Here is a 20,995-nt window from a genome sequence, read left to right as displayed (position 1 = left end):
CATTGTATAGATCTTTAATGTCTCTGGTTAGATTTATTCCTAAGTATTTTATCTTCTTGGGGGCTATTGTAAATGGTATTGATTTGGTGATTTCCTCTTCGAAGTTCTCTTTGTTGGAGTAGAGGAATCCAAGTGATATTTGTATGTATATCTTGTATCTTGATACCGTGCTGAAATCTTCTATTAGTTCCAGTAGTTTTCTTGTAGATTCTTTGGGGTTTTCTGTGTATAAGATCATATCATCTGCAAACAGAGATACTTGGACTTCTTCCTTATCAATCTGGATGCCCTTTATTTCTTTTCCTAGCCTAACTGCTCTGGCTAAGACCTCCAGCACAATGTTGAATAAGAGTGGTGATAAAGGGCATCCTAGTCTGGTTCCTGTTCTCAAGGGGAATGCTTTCAGGCTCTTTCCATTTAGGATGATGTTGGCTGTTGGCTTTGTATTAATGCCCTTTATTATGTTGAGGAATTTCCCTTCTACTCCTATTTCGCTGAGTTTTTTTTTAAATCATGAATGGGTGTTGGACTTTGTCAAATGCCTTTTCTGCATCAATTGATAAGATCATCTAGTTCTTGTATTTTGTTTTATTTATGTGATGGATTACATTGATAGTTTTTCTAATGTTGAACCATTCCTGCATAGGTATAAATCTCACTTGATCATGGTGAATTATTTTTTTGATATGTTGTTGAATTTTATTGGCTAGAATTTTGTTGAGGATTTTTGTGTCTATGTTCATGAGGGATACTGGTCTATAATTTTCTTTTTGTGTGTGTCTTTACCTGGTTTTGGTATCAGGGTTATGCTGGCTTCATAGAATGGGTTTGGGAATATTCCATCCTTTTATATGCTCTGAAATACCTTCAGTAGTAGCGGTGTTTTCTCTTAAAGTTTGGTAGAATTCTCCAGCGAAACCATCAGGGCCAGGGCTTTTTTTTTGTTGGGAGTTTTTAAATTACTTTTCAATCTCTTCTTTTTTTATAGGTTTATTTAGTTGTTTGTTTTTGTTTTTAAGAACACGGGACAGAACACAGCTGGTGCATCCGCACTGTACATATGTTTGGGGCTAAGGTTCTCATTAAAAGTTATCTTAGCAAATCTGTCAATATAATTTTCATCTACTTCATAATCAGCAGAAACTTTTTCATCATAGATTTTCATATATTTTATAACTTGATGATCCCTAAATTTCTGCAGCCAATCTTCAGAATATTCTATACTGATCTTTAATGTTTAGCCCTTCATGGCATATTCTAGCTTGTTTCACAACGAACAAATCAGCAATGGCATATTCACACTTCATTGTTGAATCAATTCAATCATGGTCATGCTCAACATCTTCATTTTTTGCCCTCTCAAAACATTCTATTCTTCATTAGTTCTAGTCATTAATGTCCCTGTAAAACTTCAACACTTTGTCTTTCTCTTTCTTCAAATAATAAACCCTGAAACCAAACCCATTGCTGCTGAGTTGGTTCCGACTCATAGCCACCCTACAGGAGAGAGTAGAACTGCTCTATAGGGTTTTCAAAGCTGTAATCTTTATGGAAACAGGCTGCCACGTCTTTCTCTCGTGGAGCAGGTAGAGGGTCCAAACCACCAACCTTCTGGTTAGCAGCCAAGTGCTTAACCACTGTGCCACCAGGGCTCCTTCAAGTCATAGATGGTATTAATTCCCACATTTTATTTTTATTGTGCTTTAAGTGAAAGTTTATAGTTCAAGTCAGTTTCTCATACAAAACTTTATACACACATTGCTATGTGACCCTAGCTGCTCTCCCTATAATGTGACAGCACACTCCTCTTTTCCACCCCAGATTTCCTGTGTCTATTCAACCAGCTCCTGTCCCTTTTTGCCTTCTCATCTTGCCTCCAGACAGGAGCTACCCAGTTCGTCTCATGTATGTACTTAAGAAGCACTCTCTTCATGAGTATCAATTTATGTCCCATAGTCCAGTCTAATCTTTGTCTGAAGAGTTGGCTTCGGGAATGTTTTCGGTTTTGGGCTAAAGGAGAGTCTGGGTGCCATGTCTTCCAGGGTCCCTTCAGTCTCAGTCAGACCATTAAGTCTGGTCTTTTTACTAGACTTTGAGTTTTGCACCCCACTTTTCTCCTGCTCTGTCAGGGACTCTGATGTGTTCACTGGTAGTAGCTAGGCACCATCTAGTTCTTCTGGTCTTAGGCTGATGGAGTCTCTGGGTCATGTGGCCCCTTCTGTCTCTTGGGCTAATATTTTCCTTGTGTCTTTTGGTGTTCTTCGTTCTCCTTTGCTCCAGGTGGGTTGGGATCAATTGATGCATCTTAGATGGCCGCTTTACTAGCTTTTAAGACCCCAGACACTACTCACCAAAGTGGGATGCAGAACATTTTCTTAATAAACTTTATTATGCCAATTGACCTAGAGTCCCCTGAAAGCATGGTCCCCAGTCCCCCGTCCCTGCTACTCTGTCCCTTGAAGTGTTTGGTTGTATTCAGGAAACTTCTTAGCTTTGGTTTGGTCCAGTTATGCTGACTTCCCCTGTAGTATGTGCTGTCCATCCCTTCAAGATAATTCTTGTCTACTATCTAGTTAGTGAATATCCCTCTCCCTCCCTCCCCACCTTTGTAACCATCAAAGAATGTTTTCTTCTGTGTTTATACCACTTCTTGAGTTCTTATAATAGTGGTCTCATACAATATTTGTCCTTTTGTGACTAATTTCACTCAGCATAATGCCTTCCAGATTCATCCATGTTATGAGACCACATCACATTCTTTAGTAAGATGCCTCATAGACACACCTTGATCAAGCTTCCACAATAAGTCTATCTTCTGTGCTATTGATAATGACAAATGCTTCCTTTTCCTCTTCTTACCCAGGGGGTAAGAATTTAAAGTTTTTACAGGCAATTAAACTCAAAGTCACAAAACAACAACAAAAAAACCAACAAAAACAAAAAAAAGCAGCAAAATATTGGTGAATAGCAGAGGTGTCTATGACTGGTAAGAGTGTTGCGTAACACCTAATGCCTCATGTCAGCTGAGGTAAGGTTTTGCTGTCAAATTTATGGAAAAAATGTTGGTTTTCAAAAATGTTTTCAGATTTTGGAATTGCATATAAGATATTTTGGATCTAAAGTAATGTATTTAATCAGTCTCCTAATGATGGAGATTTTTAGATTGTTTCCAATGTTTTCCAATTATAAACAGTGTTGGAGTGAATGACCTTATACAGACATTGTTTCTCATTTACACACATATCTGTAAGATAAAATACTGGAAGTGAACTTGCTGAGTTAAAGAATATGTGCATTTGTAATTCTGATACATACTGCCAAACTGCCCTCCGCAAGGGATTACCAATCTAGACTCCTACCAGCAATGTAAAAGAGTGCTAGTTTCTTCACACATTTGCCAACACAATGTTATCAATTTTTGCTTTCATTTTGAAATAATTTCAAATATACAGAAAAGTTTCAAGAATAGTAAAGAGTTTTCTTCTCTCTGAATCATTTGAAAGTAACTGACTTGATGCCCCATCACCCCTGAATGCTGTATTGTGTATTTCCTACAAACAAGGTCATTCTTCTACATGCTCGAAACATAACCATCAAAACCAGGAAATTAACCTTGATATATTACTGTCATCTACCACAGACCCCGGTGTGTCACTCTGACTAAGCTGCACCTAACTCAAGCCATGGTATTTTCAATTGCCTCATATGCATGCGAAAGCTGGACATTCGAATAAGGAAGACTGAAAAAGAACTGATGCCTTTGAATTATGGTGCTGGCGAAGAATACTGAATATACCATGGACCCTGGTGGTGTAGTGGTTAAGAGTTCAGCTGCTAACCATAAAGGTCAGCAGTTCGAATCCACCAGGCACTCCTTGGAAACCCTATGGAGCAGTTCTGCTTTGCCCTATAGGGTCGCTATGAGTCAGAATCGATTCAGTGCCAACAGGTTTGGTTTTTTTTTTGGCCAGAAAAACAAACAAACATGTCTTAGAGGAAGTACAGCCAGAATGTTTCTTAGAAGTGAGGATGGTGGGACTTCATCTTGCTTCCTTTGGATATGTTATCGGGGAGAACAATCTCTGGAGGACATCATGCTTGATAAAGGATCAGTGAAAGCGAGGAAGACATTCAACAAAATGGACTGACCCAGTGGCTGCAACAATGGGCTCAAGCACAGCATGACTATGAGGATGGCACAGTACCAGGCAACATTTCATTCTGTTTTGTCAGAACCAACTCAGTGGCACCTAACAATAGCAACAACCACCACAGACCCCATTCAAGTTCACCAGTTGTCTCAATAATGTCCTTTATAGCAAAAGGACTTTATACAAGATCATGTGTTGTATTTAATTTGTCATGTCTCTTTAGTCTTCTTCGATTTGGAAAAATTCCTCAGTTTTTCCTTAACATTCATGATCTTGACACTTTCGTGGATTACAGACCAGTTATTTTGTAGTACGTCCTTCAATTTGGGTTTCTCTGATGTTTCCTTGTGATTAGATTTAGGTTTACATTTTTGGCTGTAATATCACAGAAATGATACTGAGTTCTTGTTGCATCCAGTCAGGTAATATATGATATTTGACTTGATTCGTTAATAATATTAACTGTGATCACTTGATTAAAGTGATATATACCAGGTTTATCTACTGTAAAGTTACAGGTTTTTCCTTTACGATCTAGAATATTTTGCAGAGAGGTACTTTGAGACTATGTAAATATCCTGTTTCTTATCAATGTTCACCTACCATTAGTATCCACTGACGTTTCTTGACTAAATTAAGTATTACTATATGATTACCAAATGGTATATTCTCACTTCATCTTTCCTTCCATATTCATCAGTTGGCATTCCACTCTACTCATTTTAGTTATGTCAGTGTAAAACTCATGGATACCTATTTTATTCAATGGGATATAATTTCATTATTTATCTATGTATTTATTTATAGCTTTATTGAGGTGTAACTGACATATAATAATTGGCACATATTTAAAGTGTACAACTGAATAAGTTTGACATATGTATACATCCAAGAAATCATTACCACAACCAAGATAATGAACATATCCATTACCCTTCTTCCCTTGTCACCCTTTGTAATCTCTCCTTCCCTTCCACCTTAGCCTGCCCCAGCTTCTATTCTCAGGAAACCAGTGATCTTCTATCACTATAGATTAGTTTGAATTTTCTAGAATTTTACATAATGGAATTATACAATATGTACTGCTTTTCCATAAGGAGCCCTGGTGGCGCAGTGGTTAAGTGCTTGGCTGCTAACCTAAAGGTTGGCAGTTCAAACCTACCATCTGCTCCCCAGGAGAAAGATGTGGCGGTCTGCTTCTGTAAAGGTTCCTTTGGTATGCTTTCTTTCACTTAAAAAGAAAACCCAACAAACCAGTTGCCACCGAGTTGATTCTGACACAGGGTGACCCCACGTGTACAGAGTAGAACTGCACTCCATAGGATTTTCAAGGTTGTGACCTTTCAGAAGCATATTGCCAGGCCTTTCTTCTAAGGTGCCTCTGAGTGGGTTTGAAGCACCAACTTTCCAGTTAGTAGTTGAATACTTAACCGATTGTACTACCCAGGGACTCCTTTCACTTAGCATAATTATTCTGAGATTCATCCATGTTGTAGTGTATATCAATAGTTCATTCCTTTTTATTGCTGAGAAGTACTCCATTTCATGATTACATCACAATTTGTTTATCCATTCACCTGTTGATGAACATCTGGATTGTTTCCAGTTTTTGGTTATTAAAAATAAAGCTTTTATGAACACTCATATTGAAGTCCTTGTACAGATACATGCTTTCATTTCTTTTGGGCAGTACCTAAAAGTGAAATGGCTGGATCATATGGTGGATGTCTGTTTAACTTTTTAAGAAACTGCCAATTGGTTTCCCGAAGTGGTTGTGCCAGTTACATTCCCACCAGTGGTGTATGAGAGTTCCAGCTGTTCCATATCCTTGCCAACCCTTGCTAAGGTCATTGTTTCCTTGTTGTTTTTTCTCTCATTGTGTTTTTAATTTGTATTTTCCTAAGGACCAATATTGAGCATCTTTTTATGAGCTTATTTTCCATTGGAATGCTTTCTTTGCTGAAATATCTGTGTGATCTTTACCCATTTTAAAAATTGAGTTGTTTGTTCTTTATTATTGAGTTTGAGAGTTCTTTATATATTCTGGATACAAGTCCTTTACGAGATATTCGATTTGCAAATATTTTTCCCAGTCTGTGGCCTGTCTTTTCATTCTCAATAGTGACTTCCACGGAGCAGAAATTCTTGATTTTGACACAGTCCAATTTATCTTTCTTTTATGGATTTTGCTTTTAATGTTGTAAGAAATCTTTGCCTAACTCAAAGTAAAAGTGATTTTGTCCTATGTTCTGCACTGGAAGTTTAATAGTTCTAGGTTTTTTATTTAGGTCCACAATCTATCATAAGTTAATTTTTTAATATAATGCACCAGCTGAATTGATGTTGCACCTTTATCGAAAATAAATCAACCACACGTTTGGGTCTATTTTGAGACTCTATTCTTTTCCACTGATCTGTCTATCTTTACACTAATAACACTGTATTGACTACTATAGCTTTACTAAAAAAAAAAAAAAAACCCAAAAATGATACTCGTGAAGAGTGTGCTTCTTAGCTCAAGTAAATACACAAGACTAAATGGGCACCTTCTGTCTGGGGGTGAGATGAGAAGGCAGAAAGGGTTAGGAGCTGGTTGAACAGACACAGGAAATCAGGGGTGGAAAGGAGAAGTGTGCTGTCATAGTATGGGGAGAGCAATTAGGGTCACATAACAATGTATGTATAAATTTTTGTATGAGAGACTAACTTGAATTGTAAACTTTCACTTAAACTACAACAATAAAAAAAAAAAAAAACAGTTGCCATCGAGTCGATTCTGAGTCATACAGACCCCATATGTGTTAGAGTAGAACTGTGCTCCATAGGGTTTTCAATGGTTGTTTTGGAAGTAGATTGCCAGGCATTTCTTCCAAGGTGCCTCTGGGTGAACTCAAACTGTCAACCTTTTAGTTAGTAGCCAAGTGCGTTAACTGATAGCTTTATAATAAGTCTTAAAATCAGGTAGTGTTAATCCTCCAACTTTATTCTTTTTTTTCCAAGCTGTTTTTGGCTATTCTAGGTCCTTTACATTTCCATATGAATACCACTGATTTTTTTATATTGATCTTGTATCTTGTAACCTTACTAAACTCATTAGTAATTCTAGCAGCTTTTTGTAGATTCCGTAAGATTTTTTACATAGACAATCATGTCATCAGTGAATAAAGATAGTTTTACGTCTTCCTTTCTAACCTGGATATCTTTTATTTCTTTTTCTTGTCTTATTACGCTGGCTAGAACTGCCAGTGTGATGTTGAACAGAAGTGGTGAAAGCAAACATCCTTGCCTTGTTCCTGATCTTAGGGAGAAAACATTCAATCTTTCACCATTAAGTATAAAGGTAGCTATAAATATAGCATCACCCAAACCCAAACCCCTTGCCGTCGAGTTGATTCTGACTTATAGCGACCCTATAGGACAGAATAGAACTGTCCCACGGGATTTCCAAGGAGTGGCTGGTGGATTTGCACTGCCCACCTTTTTGGTTAGTAGCTGTTCTCTTAACCACTGCGCCATCAGGGCTCCATATATAGCACAGATGTCCTTTATAATATTAAGGAAGTTCCCTTCTGCCCCTAGTTTGCTACAGTTTTTTTTATTATTTTCATTAGGAATGAATGCTGGATTTTGTCACGTGCCTTTTCTGTATTATTAAGATGATCATATGTGTTTTCTTTTTTAGTCTATTACTGTATGTTTATGCTAATAATGTGCGTCTTCTATGTTTGTTTGCAAACTGCTCCCTCCCCCTGCGAGGTAGTTCCACAAGTGCCGCTATTACACTTTTTCTTACATGTTGCTGTAAAAAATTAGCATAATGGGCTTACAAAATACCTCGCGGGGGTAGGGAGTGGTTGGAAAACAAACGTAGAAGGTGTGCGTTATTTGCTTGAAAATATGGTAATAGGGCAAATTATAGTGCTTGATCTTCTAATGTTAAACCAACCTTACATTCCTGGGATAAACTCAACTTAGTCATGATATATTATCCTTTTTTATTTATTGTTGAATTCTACTTGCTAAAATTTAAGAATTTCTGCATCTATGCTCATGAAGGAGTAAGTCTTTAGTTATTTTTTCTTATAATGACTTTTGTCTGATTTTGGTATCAGGGTAATGCTGGACTCATACATAGATTGAGCTGGGAAATATTTTCTCCTCTTCAATATTTTGGAAGAGTTTCTATACAATTTTTATTATATGTTTCTCAAATGTTTGGTAGAATTTACCAATGCCATCTAGACCTGGTTTTTTCTTTGTAGAAAGGTTTTTAACTACAAATTCAATTTAATAGATATAGGCTATTCATTTCTATTTATTCATGAGCGAGTTTTTGTAGTTTGTGTCTTTCAAGGAATTAGTCCATTTCATTTATGTTGTTGAGTTTATTGGCAAAAAGTTGTTCACAATATTCCCTTATTATTTTAATGTCTTTTAGAATTTGTAATGATGTCACCTCTTTCACTCCCAATATTGGTAATTCTTTTTTTTAGTATATTATTTAGAGTAGTTTTAGGTTTACAGAAAAACTGTGCAGAAAGTACAGAGTTTTCCCATTTATCCCTTTTCCCTGCACATTGCATTTCCAATTCAGATCCTGCATTCCTGTGGTACATTTGTTACAACTGATGATCCAATATTGGTAGATAATTATTAACTAAAATCCACAGTTTACATTAGGGTTCATTCTTTGTGTTGTAGAGTCCTATGGGTCTTGACAAATGCTTAATGTCACCTGTCTACCATTACAGTATCACACAGAATAGTTTCACTGTCCTGAAAATACCCTGTGCTCCACCTATTCATCCCTCCCTCCTCCTGATTCCCTGGCAACCACTGATCTTTTCACTGTCTCTATAGTTTTGCCTTTTCTATAATGACATATAGTTGGAATCATACAGTATATAGCTTTTTCAGACTGGCTTCTTTCACTTAGCAGTATGCACTTACAGTTCCTCCATGTCTTTTCATGGTATGAGATTTCATTTATTATTACCACTTAATAATAGTCCATTGTATGGATGTACCACAGTTTGTTTATCCATTTATCTATTGCAGGGCATTTTACTTGCTTTCAATTTTTGACAACTATGAATAATGCTGTTATAAACATTCATGTGCAGGTTTTTATGTGGACCTATCAGGAGGGATTAGTCCCTGGAGAAAGACATCATGCTTGGTAGAGTAGAGGGCCAGCAAAAAAGAGGAAGACCCTCAACAAGACGGACTGACACAGTGGTTGCAATAATGGGCTCAAGCATAACAATGATCGTGAGGATGGCACAGGACCAGGCAGTGTTTCGTTCTGTTGTACGTAGGGTCGCTATGAGTCGGACCGACTTAATGGCTTCTAACAACAACAACATGTTTTCATCTCACTTGGGTAAATATCTAGCAGAGTGATTGCTGCACTGAATAGTAATCTTATATTTAGGTTTGTCAGAAGCTGCCATACTGTCTTCCAAAGTGGCTGTACCATTTTGTATTTCCACCAGCAATGAATGAGAGTTCCACATCCTCGCCAGCATTTGGTGTTGTAAGTGTTCTGGATTTTAGGCATTCCAACAGGTGTGAAAGGAGCCCTGGTGGTGCAGTGGTTAAGCACTTGGCTGCTAATCGAAGGGTAAGCTGTTCGAACCCACCAAGTGCTCCAGAGAAGAAAAACGTGACGGTCTGCTTCTGTAAAGATTTACAGCCTTGGAAACCCTATGGAGCAGTTCTACTCTGTCCTACTGAGTTGCTGTGAGTTAGAAATGGCAGCAACAAGTTTAACAGGTGTGAAGCAGAAGTCACCTTTATTTATTTTAATGCTCAAATTGTCCTAGATTTGGCCAGTGGTAGCCCCTCCAAGGTGGCTTTTAAGTCCATTTTGATATGTCCTCATCTTTCTTTAAGCCTGTCCTTACTTTCTGGCACAAGATATTCCAGATTCATCTTGTATCTTTCTTGCCCCAGCCCTGAAATTATCCATTTCTCTAAGCAACACTGGTTCCTAAATGATGTGCTCATGCTATTGGGAAATTGCTGCTCTTAGGACCTCTCAGTGAATAGAACTAGGGAATATATACATGTGTGTGGGTATACCCCCTCCCCAACACATGCACACAAAAACACATATACATACATATACACACATTTATACACACTTCCATATCTAAATTTATTTCTATATTTATTTTTATATATATTAAAAACTGTGAGTTTGTACAAATGTCTCGAATTCCGACCCAACATTGCAGGATTCATTCTAGTTTTCTCTGTTTGCATAACTACCTTTTCTGACCAAGAAAAATCTAACCCTCTTTATTATTAATATATTTATGATATGTAATCACCTTACCATTGCCGCTGCTACAATTGTGCAAATGCCCTCCTTACCTTCTTTGGGTTCTGACATGCTCACTGGGTCACTGTCACCACTGCTCCCCCAACGGGTGTCCTCCTCATCCTGCTTGGGCTCTGTCACTCCTTGTCAGGCTGTGAAGATGCCCTCAACCCCTTGTGCTCTGACACCCCGTGCTGGGTCACTGTCACTGTCCCTCCCCTTCCCATGCAGTCATCCTCCTTTATCCTGCTTGGAATCCAATGCCTTATGCCAGCCACTGCTGCCACCACTCCCCACTCCACACATGGATGCCTATTATGAATTTATTGATTTTTGCCAATAAGATCGGTGAAAAATGTTACCATGGAGTAATTTTAATTTGTATTGTATTTCTCAAGCGAGGCTGAGCATTTTAATTGTTTAAAAGTCATTTATATCTCCTTTTCTGTGAACTGATCAATTTTTGTATTGGTTTTTTATTATACTGATTTATCTGTATCTTTTACTTTTCTACAATGAACTTGCATTTTTTTGGTAACAAAAAGATACAACAAAAGGTCATTTTTAATTAAAAAAAAGAAAAAAAAAGATGTTCCAAAAAATCCATGTAGTTTACTGGTACCTGAAAGATGCTCAGAGTCCATGGTAGCTAGTATCTTACTGTAGCTCCTCAGGCAGGGGCTTAATTTCACTTCTCTTTGTGGTGAAACGTGCATAGCTGACTGGGAACACATGAGTTTAAAGGCCCTAGAGCCACTCTGGGCTGCTTGTCTTTTGGTCAGGGTTCCTGGAAAAATCACAAACTCTCTTACCTGTAAAGAGTTTTCTAGCTCTATCTTAGTCATCACTTCATTGAATCTTCCAATGGCCCTAAGAGGCTGATAGGTCATTGACAATGATCCCCACTTTATAGGTTTTGAACCTGAGTCTTGGAAAGACGAAGTGCCTTTATCATATGGAGGGCTAGATCTGGGAGTTACCTTAAAGATCATTTCATTCCACGTACTCAGGGCCATACAATTAGTAGGGCAGAACTTTGACTTGGGCCCAGGTCTTCTCACCCCTAGGTACTCTTTCTAATGGCAGTATTCAAAATGAGGACCCTTATTATTCCACGCCCTGGTGGCTCAGTGGCTAAGAGCTAGGGCCGCTAACCAAAAGGCTGGCAGTTCAGATCCACCAGCTGCTCCTTGGAAACCTTATGGGGCAGTTCTACTCTGTCCTATAGGGTCGCTATGAGTCAGAATCGACTCGATGAAAATGGGTATTACTCCTGGTTATCAAGGGGGGCTGAAGAGCTTCTCATCTTCAGGAGACTGCAGGCTAAGCCTTTGACAGAACAGGGCTGGACAGGCACAGTGGGAGTGCTGGAGCCTAGATCCATCTATGCTCACCTTTGGCAGCAGTCAGCATGGTGGAGGCCAGTTCACACTGCTGTGATTCCAAATGTCCAAGGGTGAACCAGCGAGGGTAACGGCTAGGTACCACAGACACCATATGGTGCGGGTGGGAAGTGTCGCCTGCAGAAGCTGAATTTTCTAGAACTGGTAACCTAGAAGACCCAAGAAGAGTCATCAGCCACCATCTAGATCCTCGCCGTTCTGAACAACCTTAGAGAAGCCTGTTCTTTGCTGGGGAGAATCTGGGCAGGAAAGGGTTAACCAAGAGTTTTGAAGATTTTAAAACCTAGAGTACAGTACTCTGTGTGAGGTGAGTGCCTGGACACTTGCAGAACTCAAGTGGAGTGACCAGTCCCCACTGCAAATGGATTTGAAAGGCAGTTCAAGAGCCACAAGGTTATTTTTAAAAGTATAAGAAATAAATGTCTAGGAATCCTCAGCAGTCTTTTTCTGTTTGAGCTGAGAAGTTCTCTCAGCCTTATGGTCTAACTAAAATTCTTCTTCTGCATGGTTTGCTGCATCCCAGAGGTCCACCTGTCTGAACCAAGGATTTTATTCCAGTTTGGAAACAAGATGACCACAGCTCATTGTTCTCAAGTCTTGGTATACTCAGACCTATCACTACATCCATCAGATGACTCAGGGGACCTGTGCTTGGGAATCAAGACTCAGTTGAGCTCTGGAAAGTCTCAAAACCTTTTAAGGCTATCTAAGTGGCCCCAGAACAAGAGATTCAGGTCTTGGGTGCTTCATATCTATTAATGCCTCAGGGGCTTTCCCAGGTAATCCACCAAGGGTACAGCGAGACAGCCAAGTGGGTCACCAGCAAGGCATCCCAGATTAAGAATCCTAGATCATATGAAAAAGTCTGAGCTATTTTAGGGCAGGCTTAGTGCCAGGTCCAAAAGAATAGACAAGAAGAGATAAGAAAGTGAGATAAACTAAGAAAAAGAGCATTGGAGACGTCTGCTTTAGTGGAGGCAATGGGGCTGGGGAAGGGCCACCCACCTCATAGCACGTAAGGCTAATTTATAGGACAGGTCTGGATCATGAGGCAGCAGAGCTGAGAACAAATACTTGGCAAAGGTATGCATGGGCACGCTCTCTCGGTGGATGACTTCTCCCAGACCGCTGAAGGGACCTCCTGCAGAAAAAAGACAAGCTAGCCAGTTATCTATCTGCATACTTCCATTCACCAGCCTGGACTTGAGCCTCGGGATCTCTTTTTTTTTTTTTAATTGTACTTCAGGTGAAGGCTTACAGAACAGTTTCTCATGAAACAGAAGTACACATGTTGTTTTATGACATTGGTTAACAACCCCACAACATACCAACCCTCTAACTTCTCAACCTTTTTTTTTTTTGGTGAAAATACACATAGCCAAAGATACACCATTTCAAAAATTTCTACATGCACAGTTCAGTGACATTGACTACGCTCTTCGAATTGTGCTGTTATTCTCACTTAAGATGAAGGCTTACAGAACAAAATAGTTTCTCATTTAAGAGTTACTACAAATGTTGCTGTATGACAATGGTTAACAATCTCACAACACATCAACAATATCCTTACTTAACCTTGGGTTCCCTATCACGAGCTTCCTTGTCCCCTTCTGCCTTCTGGCCCTTGTCCCTGCACTGCTGTACCTCGTTAGTCTCATTTGGTTTTACGGGGCTGTCCACTCCCAGGCTGAACAGTGAACCTCGGAGGTAACTTCACCACTGAGCTAAAAGGGTGTCTGGGGGCCACACTCTCGGGGTTTCTCCAGTCTCCTTTAGGCCAGTAAATCTGATCTTTTGTTTGTGAGTTAGAATTATGCTCTACATCCTTCTCCAGCTCTGTCCAGAACTGAGCCTCGGGATCTCTTATGCATCTGCTAGCCATGGGAATTTTCACTACATTTCAAGGCCATAAATGTTCCTGTAACTGTGCTCTATTAAATGGGAGTTCAGGGTCACAGGCGAAAGACACTGTGACAACAGTTTCTCTCCACTTACCTTCCAGCAGTAAGATGCACTGTTTCCGCAGTGTTTGCACTAGCTCATCGTCCAGTTGCAGCTCCTGGAGTCGACTCAGGAGTTGCTCCTCATTATGGCACACCTTGTCCTGTGCATAGAGGCCTTCAGGCATCACCCTCTGTTGACCCATTCCCATCAGAGCAACTTCGAGAGCCAACGACAGGTAGGACTCACTGCTGTTTGGGCAGCCTGCAGCTACAGGTACATGCTGGTACACAGGGGTTCTGCTTTCACTCATATCTGAGGGCAACAGGGTGCCAGGTTGCTGAGTTCAGGCCCAGTGGGTTCTTCTGCCCCTCTCACCCTCTCTTTGGGATACAGCTTGGTTAACAGCTATCACAGGGAAGCTGAGTCAGAACCCCAGAGCAGTAAGGAAAATATACTGAGAAAAAGGTTTTACAGAGCTACAAAGATTATTAGCTCCTTTCTAGTATAGGAACTGGTCAGGCCAGCTGGAGAAGTATAAAACCTTATACTTATCTTTTGTTAGCACATTACATAATGCCATCATTGTCTGTTTTTGTGTCTGTCTCTTTCAGCAGAGTGTGAGTACCTTAAAGGGAAGAGACTTTATCTTATTGTTCAAGGCCTGGCATATGGAAAGAGCTGAGTGTAGGTCAATGGTGAATGAATGAATCCCCAGTGCAACCTCAAGATATAAGCATCACTGTGTAAATGAAACAGACCAAAGATGCTGATTCCTTCCACAGGGGATCAAAGGGAAGATAAGGACAGTGCTAGCTTGGCTTGGGGCTACCCCTTGCATCTCCACACAGAGAAATCCAAATTCATCCAATTAAACTCTTACTTTTGTAAAAACTTGCAACTTTGGTGCTATTATTTTATATGTTTCACCAATGGGTTCACAGTTTCAGCAGAAGAGCACAGGTTTAAGAGTCAGAGTCTTGGTTTCTTTACTTTTTCCCTTCACCCATCCAATAAGTATTTATGGAGGACTAGGAGTTCCTAAGGAGCCGTGGTGGCGCAGTGGTTAAGTGCTCAGCTGTTAAACGAGAGATTAGCTGTTTGAACCCACCAACAAATCCGTGGGAGAAAGATGTGGCAGTCTGCTTCTGTAAGGATTTACAGCCTTGGAAACCCTATGGGCCAGTTCTACTTCGTCCTACAGGGTCGCTATGAGTTGGACTCAACTCGATGGCAACAGGTTTGGTATTTTTTTTTAGGAGTCCTTTGGTTAAGCACTCCGCTACTGGCCGAAAGGTTGGAGGTTTGAACCGACCTAGAGGCACCTCGAAAGACAGGCCTGACAATCTGTTTCTGAAAGGTCACAGCCTTGAAAACCCTATGGAGCAGTTCTACTTGCACAAATGGGGTTGCCATGGGTCAGAATTGACTCAGTGGCGACTAACAACAACCAAAACGTTAAACGTCAGGTACTGTCCTGCACTAAATGCAAGGATCACAGAGATAAGTAAGTTACAGTTTTTGTTTTCAAGTAGTAAGCTATAGGAATTTGTAAACAAACTGTAATGCAGTGTGCTAAATACTACAACAGATGTGTGTATACATATTATGATGGCAGAGAGGAGAGAAGAATCAATTCTGTCCCTAGGACTGGCTACTTTGAGATTCTATTAAACGACTCCCCCTTTATGAGTCACTGGGTGGTGCAAACAGTTTGCACTTGACTACTAACCTAAAGGCTGGCAGTCTGAACCCACTCAGTGGTGCCACAGAAGAAAGGCCTGGTGATCTGCTTCTATAAAGATTATAGCCAAGAAAATCCTATGGAGCAGTTCTACTCTGTAACACATGGGGACTCCACGAGTCGGAATCTGTGGGACAGCAACTTTTTTTTTTTATTTTATATTTCTCATTTGTAAAATTGGTACAAAGCCTCAAGAGGGGGAAAATTCAACAGAAACCACAAAGTACTGTGTAATTGCAAGGGATACATATATTCTTCATGGAAATTCTCTCCCGCTTCCAGACTGCTCTGAGGACCTGGCCTCTGACTCCTAAAATTCCTCTATCCCTTCTTATTCCCCTTGGACCAAACTCCTTAAGCATTCATCATGGGGCATAAGAAAGAAACAAACGAAGGCTGGTAAGGTAAAATGGGAAAGTAGGACAGGGCCAGACCACAGTGTGGCAGGATGGTGGGAAAGAGAGGAAGCCCAAGGAAACGTCTCAGGGGCAGGCCAGTTTGGACAAGAGGAGGAAAAGGCAGCAGGAAGAACACAACAGAGTCTAGCAGAAAGGAGAAAGCTGACGAGGGCAGTCGTCCTGGCTTGCCTCAGGCTGACCCCTGTACCTGACACTTCCAGATAGCCATCATCATTCAGGCGGCAGGCATCGGTCAAAGTGAGAAACAGACAGCCAATGGGATCCAGGGGGTGGCCCACCCAGCCCTCCAGGTTTGTGATGGTTGTGGTTCCTCTCTGCAACAGTTCTGCAAGCAAGCAGGTTAGAGTTTTAGAGAGTGGAAAAAACACATTTCCCTACATCCCTGCCTAGGTCTCCTCTTTAGTTTCTTTGTTGGCCCTGAGAGTCAAAGAAAAGTTAGCCTCATTGTCTTGCCTTGAGTTGACAGGACTAGTAACAAGCTCACCAGTCAGCTGTAAGGCCATATGATTTGCATGTAGACTGCCTCCTGGCAGTGCACACAGGTGGATACAGCTTTAGAGTTTAGGAAGGGTCTTCTCATACCAGACCTTATGTGAGCCTTACAACTGCCCTGTGAGGGATGCAGGCAGGCATTATTATTTCCACTATACAGATGAGAGAACTGAGATTCAGAGACATAAAGTGAGGTATTCTAGGTCACAGAGCAGGTGGAATGATCTGTAATCCTCTAATCCTTGCCATACTCACTCCATGAAACTTAATGAAAATTAAGTACTAGGCCTTGCATCCCCTGAGGATCCTTATCAGTCTCAGGTTTACAGGCTTGGGATGGCTCCTAATCACTATACCTTTCTTTTGATGCTTGTAGATTTCCAGTTGCCTCTGTTGCTGCAACCTCAGAGTATTGATAATTGCCACTGTGAGTCTGAGGGCCTCTTTTGGATAACCATGGGAACGCAGGGCATCAACCCGAGCACAAGCTGTAGGTACATGCTCTACCGGATAAGAAGAAAGTATTTGGGTTGAGTTAAATGTTTAAACCAGGAAAATTCATGCTTGACAAACGGAGTTTGTGTTCAGTTCAGTTCCTCAAATTCAACCTGACATCTATTGTGTACCAGGAACTGTGTTTTATTTATTAAAGACAGAAGACTGAATAAATCACAGATGCCAACTTCAAAGAGCTACCTTGTAGCCTCAGGGTGGGGGCATGGTATAGAAAGAGACACACAACTATGATAATAAAATGTAGTATCTCTTTGTGAACATGTACTATGGGAACCCAGAGGAGGCAGCAACTAACTGACTAAAGGGAAAAGTCTTATTCATTTATTAATCTTATATTTCCTGAAAATCTGTTATATGCCAGGTAGTGTGCTGGCAAAGGGGAATACAAAGATGAGTAAGAAAAGGTCACTGACCTCAAAGATCTCACAAATGATATATAAACAGATAATTATTAAAACAGATAAACAATTAAAAAGAAATGATATGACAGAAATATATAGAGAGAGACGATAATATTTGAGCTGAGCCTTGATGGATAAACAGGTAGGCAAACAAGGAAAGGCATTCCTAGCAACGGGAACATAAAAGCAAAGGCACATAAGTAAAAGCATAAAACGTACACTGTATAACAGCTTCAGAGTATGGTAAACAGTTCACTGTGGCTAGAGTTAGTATATGTAGCTGGAGCTAGGCTAGAAAAGAGGAGGCTGGAATGTGAAAGGTTTTAAATACCACAGTAAGGAATTTGGATTTACCTTAGAGATAGTGGAAGACTACCAAAGGCTTATAAGTGGGTGAGTGATTACTAAGAGATTTATTATTTCTTTTAAAGATGACATTAAAAATTATAGAAATAATTGCAAAAAACTAGAAAATACAGATATACAAAAGGTAGCAAATAAAAATCATCTGTAATCCCATTACCCAGAGATAACCACTATTCCAGTTTCATGTATATTTATCCAGACTTTCCTACTCAATTTTTTAATAAAAATGGGATGATATAAATATTGCTTTGTAACTGCATTTTTCCACTTAATAACACATATTGTAAATATCTTTCCATGCCACTAAATATACTTCTATAATGTTAAAAGTGATGACATATCATTCCACTGAATATGTGTATTATCCACTGCGTCAACCCTCTATTGCTGGACATTTAGATTGTTTCCAATTTTCCCATCTGTAAACTATTTATATCGATGCTCTAATGAACCCCCTAGCTTGTGCATATCCTTAGTTAATTATGGCCTCAGGATAAATTCCCAGATGTAGAATTCCTGGCTTAAAGAGTATAAATGTATTTTAAAGGCTTTTGATAAGTGTTGCTGAAATATCCTTCAGAAAGGCTGTAAGAATTTGCATTCTTACCAATAGTATATGAGAGTGTCTATCTCCATGCAACTTTCCCCCCCACCAGAAACTAATTAGCTTTATTAAAAAAGTCTCTGACCATTTGACAAACAATGATAATTCGGTGCTCTTTTACTATGCATATTTGATGATTAATGAGGTATGTATTTTTTCACAGGCTTATTAGATTTACATTTTTGAAGCGCTGTGTCAGAGAAGAGGAAAGATGATCAAAGGGAATTTCAGGTGGTGACCCACAGTGAGTCTGGCCAAGGCTTTCAAGAGACAGACAGAGACATATCCAGATGCAGCAAGATCTTGAGAAAGACAAACATATGGGGTGAAAGAGTTGGGAGAAGACAATGAAAATGGATGTCATTGTTGTGAGACTCAGAAAACGAATAAAGAAAGAAAAAAGGATGTCTATTTTGGAATGGACATCCTATGATAAAGCCAAGGATAGAGAGGCTAGAAGGCCATGCTGGCAAACTATTTCAGAGGAGGACTTAAACTCATGATGGAACGTCTCCATCCTGTTATGATGAAGGAGGGGAGGGAAAATGCGTAAGAGAAATGGAAGACAGCCTGCTGAAAAATGCAGACTGTCCCCCAGCTACTAGTACAGGGTAATTTAAGTTTCAAGCTTAGTGCTTTTCTATCAAAACATGTAATTTTAGAGTAGATTATAATCTTGCTCAGTAACTGTTGACTAAGAGAGCCTGTGAACCAATGTCTAATGGTTTTGTTAGTACTCTGAGATTTGTTAACTCCTTTCTCCTTTCAAAGCTAAAAGAACAGGATACAAATTCCTCCATTTGAGGTTACTGTACCTCAGCTGAATGCAGACACAAATATCTCAGGCATCACATAAATAACCTGAGGTCCTAGACAAGGTCTCAAAAGATCTGTGTGAAGAACATCCAAATTGTAGTTGGTGTTGCTGGTACCTATGCAGATAGCTCACCCAGGCCTTGCAGGAGTACAGGAGAGATAGACTTACCAAGCCACAGTGGCTGGCCTTGAGAATTAAAGAGCAGTCTCTCGCTTTCCCGCTGGCAGGCAGGAGCTGTATATATATCACTGCTGATTATTCGCTGTAAGTGGCTGTCCTGCCAATGCAATTCACGGCCTTCGATGGCTCTAGTGAACACTGTTCGTCTTGGTCTCGATAAAGAGTCTGGGGAAAGAAAGAAACATATAATTCAATGATGAGCAATCTGAGACTCTAGCCCCTATGTCTTCTTCAGAGTGAAAGGAGGGGCAAAAGAACAGTATGTGTTTAAGCACGAGAGCCACTTTGCCATCTCGGTGTTTGCTGTGTCGCCTCATTCATGGATAAACTTTCAGTGTGTCTGTGCCCTCTATGGGAAGAACCTTCTTTCAGAGACCAATGCTGCCTTCCTCCTTCTACAGAAAACCAAATTTCTCCTGGGACCCAGAGCCACATACAAGAGAGGAGTGACAGTGGTGTTCAATCAGTGAGGATACCAACTGCTTTTACAGAGGTCAGAGGTAGAAAGAAGCAGCCAGCTAACTTCTCTGGCCACTCCAGAACCTGTCTCATTTATAGCATAGCCCTTATCACACTAAGGACTTCCAGGAAATTCATATTAAAAGCTGATAAAGAGCTCAAGCCTTGAGTATCCTGGTACTTTTTATCACACTAGTATCTACAGACTTAGTCTTGTTCCACAATAAGGAAAATTGATGCTGACAAATAACTGATTAACTTATTCTCTCACTGGTGTTTTACCATGCCATCTTTCTTCAGGAAAAGGGCTTCTGGGAAACCAAAACTGCAGTCACAGTAGGTTCAACCTTAAGGGTGGTGTGTAGAAGGACTAAATGGAAGCTACACTATCATAAACTGTGGACTTAGGAGGACTCATGGAAATGATATTTCAGGAAACAAAAAACCATAAAGGGCCATTTAACTGACTCTCTGCTAGACTAAGGCAGTTGAAACTATTCTGGGATTAAGAACTGAAGTACTATATAGATGTTTCCAGAGATGTCCAAATGAAGTGTATATCTACTAAGCCTGGGCCAAAAAATGGGGGTGAGGGGGAGGAGTCAGATGATTCAGATTGAACATGAAAGAAACTAACATATTTATCTACTCAGTAAAAGTCCTTGGGATCTGATCATCTCTTTAGAATTTGATATATCCCATCGGGTATGGGCTCAGATGACTAAAGGATGCTATTATAACAATAAGAACCCTGGTGGCTGCTAATAGAAAGGCTAGTGGTTTGAACCCACCCAGTGGCTCTGTGGGAGATGCTTCTGTAAAGACTACAGCCAAGAAAACCCTATGGGATAGTTCTACTTTGTCATGTGGGGTTGCTATAAGTCAGAATCAACTATGGCACCCAGCAACATCATATAAATAGCACACACAGTATCTATCGAAATTGCTTCTCCTTCACGTTGTCCCTCAGTGGGAAGCACACTGACCCTTCTACTGGATGGAGTCTATACCCCTCTCCTCACTGGCTCATTAAACCAATGATAGAAACCAAATGAAGGGCTGACCTAGCTATGGCTCAGGGAAGAAAAGTTGCAGAAGCCTTATAGCCCACACATCTGGGGTACTGACATGCCTGCGTCTTTGCCTCTGCCTCTTCCTCCCTGCCCTCCTGCTTGTC

General features: G+C 40.2%; 1 protein-coding gene across 1 annotated transcript in view; it reads right to left on the bottom strand.

Annotated features, from left to right (window-relative positions):
- Nucleotides 1–20,995, bottom strand: part of ZSWIM5 (zinc finger SWIM-type containing 5) — a 192,072-nt gene that overhangs the window by 15,426 nt on the left and 155,651 nt on the right. The window contains exons 6-11 of the mRNA XM_004371805.1: nucleotides 19,348–19,524; nucleotides 16,832–16,978; nucleotides 16,171–16,308; nucleotides 13,875–14,135; nucleotides 12,885–13,020; nucleotides 11,871–12,028 (exon numbers count right to left, since the gene is read on the bottom strand). Coding sequence (XP_004371862.1) covers nucleotides 11,871–12,028; nucleotides 12,885–13,020; nucleotides 13,875–14,135; nucleotides 16,171–16,308; nucleotides 16,832–16,978; nucleotides 19,348–19,524 — 1,017 coding nt within the window. The remainder of the gene's footprint in view (nucleotides 1–11,870; nucleotides 12,029–12,884; nucleotides 13,021–13,874; nucleotides 14,136–16,170; nucleotides 16,309–16,831; nucleotides 16,979–19,347; nucleotides 19,525–20,995) is intronic.

The sequence above is a fragment of the Trichechus manatus genome, unplaced genomic scaffold, assembly GCF_000243295.1.
Source record: "Trichechus manatus latirostris isolate Lorelei unplaced genomic scaffold, TriManLat1.0 scaffold00015, whole genome shotgun sequence".
Lineage (NCBI taxonomy): Eukaryota > Metazoa > Chordata > Mammalia > Sirenia > Trichechidae > Trichechus > Trichechus manatus.
The sequence above is the reverse complement of the archived record's forward strand: the minus strand, read 5'-3'. Positions and strand labels throughout refer to the sequence as shown.